Source organism: Setaria italica, chromosome III, assembly GCF_000263155.2.
Source record: "Setaria italica strain Yugu1 chromosome III, Setaria_italica_v2.0, whole genome shotgun sequence".
Classification (NCBI taxonomy): domain Eukaryota; kingdom Viridiplantae; phylum Streptophyta; class Magnoliopsida; order Poales; family Poaceae; genus Setaria; species Setaria italica.
This window is the reverse complement of record NC_028452.1, coordinates 4,163,618-4,170,813: the sequence shown is the minus strand read 5'-3', so window position 1 is coordinate 4,170,813 and position 7,196 is coordinate 4,163,618. Positions and strand designations below refer to the sequence as shown.

Below are 7,196 nucleotides of genomic sequence, written 5' to 3'. Positions count from 1 at the left end.
ATCGTGGAATAATTTTCTCCAACCCCTTCTCCGTTTTGTCGTGGTTAGATCCAAACACGATGAAAGGCTTGTGAGAATAATTCTGCCCCTTGAGTTGATGTTGATCAGTCTTGGGTTGGGTAGATTGGGACCAGTCTCTCTTCCTCACCGGTAGCAAAAAGAGGAAGAAGAAAGACGCAAGGAAGCAAAAGATTTTGCTCGATCCAGCCTAGGTCGTCGTTCTTTGGGCCTGCTTGCTGAGCGTATGCTCGTGCGACCTTCTATATATGAATCTTTATATGTGTTTAAGTTTGAGATTTGGAGCTGCAATCCTTGATTGTTGTTAAATGTAATTTTATTTTCTTCGTGTGATGTGACGACGTACTCAGCTTTGATTTAATACAATTCTTCGATCTTTAAGAAAAGTTCTGAGCACTACCAGCGGCGGATTGCTCAAAAAGGCCTCCAACAAGCGAGCCCATTTGTCAATCCCAGTTTAGAACGGCCCACGGTGTCGAGGGCTATTCCCGTCATTTCGCTCATAGGGGAGGTTCCCTCCCTCCGCTGCGTTCCTTCCCTCCCAAACCAAATTCCAAATCTTGAGGCACCCGTCCTCCCTTGTCACCCGTTACGCCTCGAAACCAAGCTTCTCACGTACGCCAACGCCGCCCCTCTTCACCAACCAGCGACAACCATCTCTCCCGCGGCCGTTCCATCAATCCATCATCTCGACATCTCCAGCTCTCCACCTCTCCAAAAAATCTCCATTCCTCGTCGCCATCGATCGCCTGCAACTGCAGGGCTCCCGTTCCATTCCAGGAGCTACTTCCAGGAGCTGCACGAGGAGGAAGGATGGAGGTGGACCTGTCGCGCGGGGCCGTTGCGGCGATGTCGCGCCACCAGCTGGCGGAGGGGCTGCGCCCGGTGCTGCAGGTGGCGGACGGGCCGGCGCCGCGGCTCGTCGGCTCCTCCGCGGCGGCGGCGAGGTACCGCCTCGTCCTCTCCGACGGCGCGCACCTGCAGCGGGGCCTGCTCGCCACCTCCCTCAACGGCCTCGTTGCCGACGGCGCGCTCCGCCGCGGCAGCGTCGTCCGCGTCCTCGACTACGTCTGCAGCTGCATCCAGAACCAGAGGTGACGACTCGCTCCATCGCTCCCCCTCTCTAGTCTAAATGCGGTTGGAACCCGAAGACAAGATTGGATTTTCAGTGATGTGCTACTGTGTGCTCAGTTAATTACTGTAGAAATGCTGAGGGTTTTGTAAGTTTTGTGCTTTAATGCTCCTGCCTCTGGCTGTGCGCTTAGCTACTGTGGAAATTGCATCCTGTGGTCCTTCCCTTGCTGGATCCTGGGGTGGGTGTGTTGCCAAGAAAGGCCGGACATGCTTACTAGAGTTTTGTAACTTTGCTTTTGTGCCTGGCGATGCTTCTGCAAAAATGGCATCTTGTGCTGATTCAGTGATTGTCCTTGTTGTTTAATGATACCCATCCGAGGAGTGTGTGTCGTCGGCTGTTACAACAATTTGGGCACAAGATTTTGTGGTCAGTGCTTACATGGAAAAATTGGGGAACAGCCTGTGATCTCTAATGGGCATTGCTCTTGTAGGTTTAGTTATGCACATGAAGTTTCTGAATATGTAACACGCCACCTATTGCCCGAAAGCCCTGATCAGATTGAATGATTCTGTTTTGGGGGATAGGAGCCTATTCTTTTTCCATGAACTGAAAAAACAACAACTAAAACTACAAGATTATTTGGTTAAATTCGGTCTTGTCTACTTAATTGGGAGCAAAACAGCCATATCTGTTTGGTTCTCATTTCCACATAGATTTGATGTTTACCTGTATGTTACTAGAGCAGTTGGGTGCATCTATCCATTTTTCTTGCTACCTGCATGGATACAATCATACGAAGGCATGGATTTTCCAACTTGTCACCTTAGTTTCTTATGTTAAAAATAGTATGATATTATCTCACTTGTATCCTCTCGTTTCAAAAAAAGTTCTTGTATCCTCATGTTACCTAAACGGTTAATACCTCAGCTTTGAGTCAAAAGTTCTTCCATTTATTTCACCATTCTAGTTGTTTTGTCACAAGATATCTCCGAGTCGCTTTTTATACTAGTGTTATTCCTTTTTTTTTAACTCTTTTGGTGCTGGTTCATTTTCTTTCGATCATTTGAGTTCTGCAAATAGTTCATTTTTTATTGCAAACATAGACATGATAAGATCATTTCATGGATTCATGTTTGTCAATTAAGTTGACCATTCACTGACTTCTTTTTCCTGCTGTGCCTTGGTTCTACGTTCAGGGTCATTGTTGTTATCCAACTTGAGATACTTCAAGCTGAGTGTACACTGATCGGCAGTCCAACAATATATGAGGCCAATGCAACTCAACTTAATGGTGTATCCTGTTCTGGTAACCTAGGAAACGAGCCTTGCTTGATTCACGGGGCTCAGGCTCAGCAAGCTGGCTGAGCAGTACTTTGATCTAATTGAGGTTGATAAGGTGTACTTGATATCCGAGGGGTCACTGAAACCAGCACAGAAGAAGTTTAACCCTTTAAATAATGATAACGAAATATTTGTGGATCACAGAACCTCTATAGAGATTTGCTCTAGTGATGATGGCAGCATCCCTAAGCTGCATTACAGTTTCAGACAGTTGAACTTGAGAATATGGGGAGTGGTGCTATTGTTGATTTGGTTGGGATTGTTATGACAGTTGAACCTTCAGCCAAAATAATGCGAATGGATGACACTGAAACACAGAAAAGAACTCTTCAACTGAAAGACATGTCTGGCCGGAGTGTAGAAATAATCTTCTGGGGCAAATTCTGTGATGCTGAAGGACAACAACTGCAGTTACTGTGCGATTTGGGTTCAAACCCTATACTAGCTCTGAAAGGTGGTCGCATCAGTGATTTCAGTGGTAAATCTGTGGTCACTATCAGCACAACCCAGTTAAAGGTTAACCCAGACATGCCAATGGCTGAAATGCTGAAGCAGTGGTACATGGCTGGAGGAAAGACTGCTCCTTGTGTTTCTTTGTCTCAGGATATATCAATCATAAGCAGGATCTATGTGCAGAAAACAATTGCACAGATCAAGGATGAGAACCTGGGGTGATCAGATAAGCCTGAGTTGATCACTGTCAGGGCTGTAATCTCACATGTGGTGGCTGATAACTTCTGTTATCCAGCTTGCACCTTGGAGTTTAATGGCAAGCGATGCAACAAAAAGGTAACAAGAAACGGTAATTGGACATGGTATTGTGGTAGATGCAATCAGAGCTTCGAAAACTGTGAGTACAGGTACTTGCTTATGTGTCAGATCATGGATCACACCGGTACTACTTCTGCTACTGCGTTCCAAGAGGCTGGTGAGGCCATAATTGGCTACACAGCACATGAGCTTTTCATCATTCGAAATGTAGATCAAGATGAGGTGAGGTTCAGAGAAATCATGGATGCAGTCGTTTGGCGAAAATACCTATTCAAACTGACAATCAAGGAGGAAACCTTTAACGGTGAGCAACGTTTGAAATTTTACATTGACGGTGTTGAGAAGTTGGATGCATTGGATGTGAGTCATCATCTCTTGGAAGAGATTGACAACCTTTTGAAGGACGTTTCACACTCTGCCCCTGTGGATGCTTCCTCCTACAACCCAAATGTTGGTGCTGGCAATTTGGGAGCCGAACAGGGCATGCAGACCTCCAATGATGCCCATGGCTACACCGCTGGTGTGAGTGGCGCAGGTCCAATCTGTTAGTAATCAATGACTGTGCAAACCCCGTGTTTTAATTTGTATGCAATCAGTCTGGGCACTGGCCTGTGAACTGTCCTGTCCGAGCTACTTGGCGGGCTGCTAAAGACCTATCAGATGAAGTGATTCTATGAAGTTTGCTTTTGCTTTAGCACCTGCTCTATCATGTACAGTAGTCAGTAGTCATGTTTTCAGCATCTAGGTATGTGATGGGCACTTCAATGGGCTATATGCTTTAAGTTTATCTTATGTTCTAGACTATTTGAATCGAAATTCCATGTTATATTAGTTCAGTTCATTGATGGATTCATGTTATCATACTTCTCTTTGGTCTGTGAAGTGTTCAGGCAGTAATATTTTTTCCCCAGATCATCAAACCCCTGGCCCTTTGTAGTGATCCGCCACGGCCATCTGGATGCTTGTATCATATCTGCATGTATTGCTTGCACGTGTTAGTAGTGTCTGATTTTTTCCGAGTCGTAGGCAAATTAAAGTCCATATCTTTGAGATGCATGCGTATACGTATGAGTAGTATGAGTCAAGTCAGGAGTCAGGTCTACGTGGAGTTTGCGATCTGCGGAATCCTGGGGCTGAACTAACGGGGGCGAACTCCATGGCGACGGGCGCCGGCGACTTGGGCTGGCGGGAGGATGGAGAGGAGCGTTCAGGCTTGGAACCTTTCTTCCTCGACGAGGCGGCGGTGCGGGCCGAGCACGCGGCGGCGGAGGCGGCCAAGGAGAAGCTGAGGCAGAAGGAGACGCGCAAGAAGGAACTGATCAACGTGTATGGAACTGTCATCGCCAGAGACACCATCGATCTCAAGTGTGTTTATCTCTTCCGCCGTGATAGAGATCATTCCGAGCTCATCAACTCTCGGGTACATAGGATAACTTCATACGAAATTAGCAAAATCTATGCTCTGTGCTCTGCAATTGGTTTCATATGCTTGGTAGCTGAAATATCTTCAAGTTTAATCTGATTACAGCACTATACATTACCACTAATAATCTTACGTTTCCTACTTGTTTTTGCAGGGTGAACCTTTGACCCTGACAGGCCCAAAGCGAGGACTCGCATACGTTGAGATTGACCTGAAGATCAAGGGTGATGATGAGAGCAGGAGGACAGAGAGCTCAGCAAAGGATTCGTTACGATCGATGGTTGACAGATTGTGTGGTTGAAATTAAAGCAGATTTCTTGCTACCAGGCTCAGCACGGTGGAGGTGGTGTACGGAGTGGTGAAAGATGCGGTGGAGGCTACCATTGCGATCGAGGTCGTGCGTGGAGATTTCTGTGGAGAAATCACTGCTTGCACTACGAGCATTAGGGATTGTCTCGTGCTTTACGATAGTGATGGAGTGGTGGGTGAAGGAGCTATGGAACTCTTGCGGTCCGTGCATGGTAGCTGTCTATCTCAATTCTCAAGCAGTCGCTGTTTGTGACAATTGTTGCTCGGACTGGTTGTGGTGATCATACTGAAAAGGAAATTGAGTGAACGGTGGAGATGAGGAAGAAATCACTGTATGTTGGTGGCACTACGTTGCTCGTGAAAGTCGTCTGGTCAATGATTGATGATTGATTTGTGAGCCTGAGCTTGATCAGGATGTGTATAATCATTCTGTTCTTGTTAACTTCCGTGTTAACTAACTAACTAACTAACTTTGTGGTCATGTTATGTTAAACTGGTTTGTTATGTCGTGCTAGTACTATCAAACCATCAAGATCTCCTTTGAATAGCTAGCCTTAACGTTAGCACGTGTAATTAATGGTGCAAAAAAAAAATCTAAACTACTACATATATACTGATCTGAATCAATTATACTCCTAAACAGGAGGAGTGTCCAGATAGTAACTTCGATGATGCCCAAATAAAAAACCTTGAGATTAGCTACTCCTTGCTGTCACAAAAGAATATAATTTCATATATTTAGACACGGTAATACTATATCGACATCTAATTACTGATACAAAAGGTATGCAAAACATAGCAAAGCTATAGCATGTTTAAAACTGGAGTACTTCTCAAGGTGAATTGATGTACCTTTTAAAATTGTTCAACAAAAAATATTGAGAATAAATTGGTTGGTATAAAGTTTAAAAATAACTAAAATAAACTCCCAATTGAACCTAGTGACGGGAGGAAATGCTAAGGAAAAGGCTTGCATGCCACCTAAATGAAACCAAAATAGCTAGCCATAAGTAGGGGGAGGGGCATTAAGTGTAAGGAATAACAAAATAAAAAAAACAAGTATTACGTAGACATTTTTTTCTTTTAGGTGGAAGGTAAAAGACTTTTTAAGTGCTGCAAAAAATAACCATTTTTTCTATAGAATTTATAATAAGCGATTTCTTTACTTAGACTCTATAAAAACTCCTTTTTAAGGATTCTATAAAAAACAATCGGTAATGCTACGAGCAGACGTCTGGAATCTTAAAAAAATAGGACGCTCCGACATATGTTGCAATAGTTAAGCATCGATATTGCAACTATTATTTCTGCATGTTTCACAGTAAATCTTGCATTCATGTTGCAGCGGGAATTTCCCAAAATCGAATGACGTAGTCATTTTTACACATTATATTTCATGTTGCAAATAGTGACCGCTGATGTTGTACTAGATTATTTCTAATATTTTGTTGGAGCGTCCAATGAAAAATTTCCTATTGGACGTCCGGGCGCTAGAAAAAAATTGATTTGATTTTTTTTAGAGAAAAACAATTGATTTGATAGCCAAGGCCTTCAGTTAGTTCTCCAGAAACGCGCCCTAAAAAAATGGTTCTCCAGAAAGGCTCCTTGGGCTATAAAGAGGCCTAAACAATGATCCAGCCCAGTCTTCCAGACACACCATAAGTGAAGTACAGCCTTTCTGTGAGGCTCCGGCCCATAAAGCCCATATAAGAGGGCATTCCCGTCTTTTCGTGTCAAAATTTTTTCTCTCTCCCTCGCTCCTGTTCAGTTTCCCACCTCTCGGCAGAACCGCCGTCTCCCCAAAATCCCGTTAACCCTTCTCTCCCCCAAAATCGAGCCGCCTCCTCTCCCCTCTCCTCTTCCTCCCCCCGGAAGCTCCAAGAAATCTCCCGAGCGCGATGGCGGCGCCGGCGCAGCTGACCCCCGGCGGGGTGGTTGCCGTCTCCAATCACGCCGACGGCGAGGGGACGCTGCAGCCGGTGCTGCAGGTGGTTGACGTGCGGAGGGTCACCCAGAAGAACCAGAACCCCAGCGCCTCCGAGCGCTACCGGATGGTGCTCTCCGACGGCGTCCACGCGCTGCAGTCCATGCTCGCTACCGCCGAGAACCACCACATCCGGGACGGCACCATCCAGAAGGGCTCCATCATCCACCTCCAGGAGTTCACCTGCAGCACCATCCATAACCGCAGGTGAGGGTTAATCTTGCCCCTGCGTTCGCTTCCCGGCTCTGTCCCGGTTCGAATCACAGATTTATTTT

The 7,196-nt window shown here is 45.5% G+C and overlaps 2 protein-coding genes and 1 pseudogene across 2 annotated transcripts in view; all 3 read left to right on the top strand.

Moving 5' to 3' along the window:
• Positions 1 to 657: 657 nt before the first annotated feature.
• Positions 658 to 2,482, top strand: LOC111255706 (replication protein A 70 kDa DNA-binding subunit C-like). Its single transcript, XM_022825523.1, has 2 exons — positions 658 to 1,112; positions 2,290 to 2,482. The coding sequence occupies exons 1-2, from the start codon at positions 832 to 834 to the stop codon at positions 2,456 to 2,458; spliced, it is 450 nt and encodes a 149-aa protein (XP_022681258.1). The 5' UTR covers positions 658 to 831; the 3' UTR covers positions 2,459 to 2,482.
• LOC101785632 lies at positions 2,460 to 3,786 on the top strand (annotated as a pseudogene).
• Positions 3,787 to 6,733: 2,947 nt separating this feature from the next.
• LOC101773875 (replication protein A 70 kDa DNA-binding subunit C) overlaps positions 6,734 to 7,196 on the top strand; it is a 4,756-nt gene continuing 4,293 nt past the window's right edge. Inside the window, exon 1 of the mRNA XM_004960467.3 lies at positions 6,734 to 7,128. Within this exon, the coding sequence (XP_004960524.1) occupies positions 6,836 to 7,128 (293 nt within the window). The 5' untranslated portion in view covers positions 6,734 to 6,835. The remainder of the gene's footprint in view (positions 7,129 to 7,196) is intronic.

What these genes read in the sequence shown, in the direction of transcription:
- LOC111255706 (XM_022825523.1), top strand. Translation starts at nt 832, where the DNA reads ATGGAGGTGGACCTGTCGCGCGGGGCCGTTGCGGCGATGTCGCGCCAC. An exon ending in AGCTGCATCCAGAACCAGAG is followed by an intron (nt 1,113 to 2,289) that starts GTGACGACTCGC and finishes TTCTACGTTCAG; the next exon opens with GGTCATTGTTGTTATCCAAC.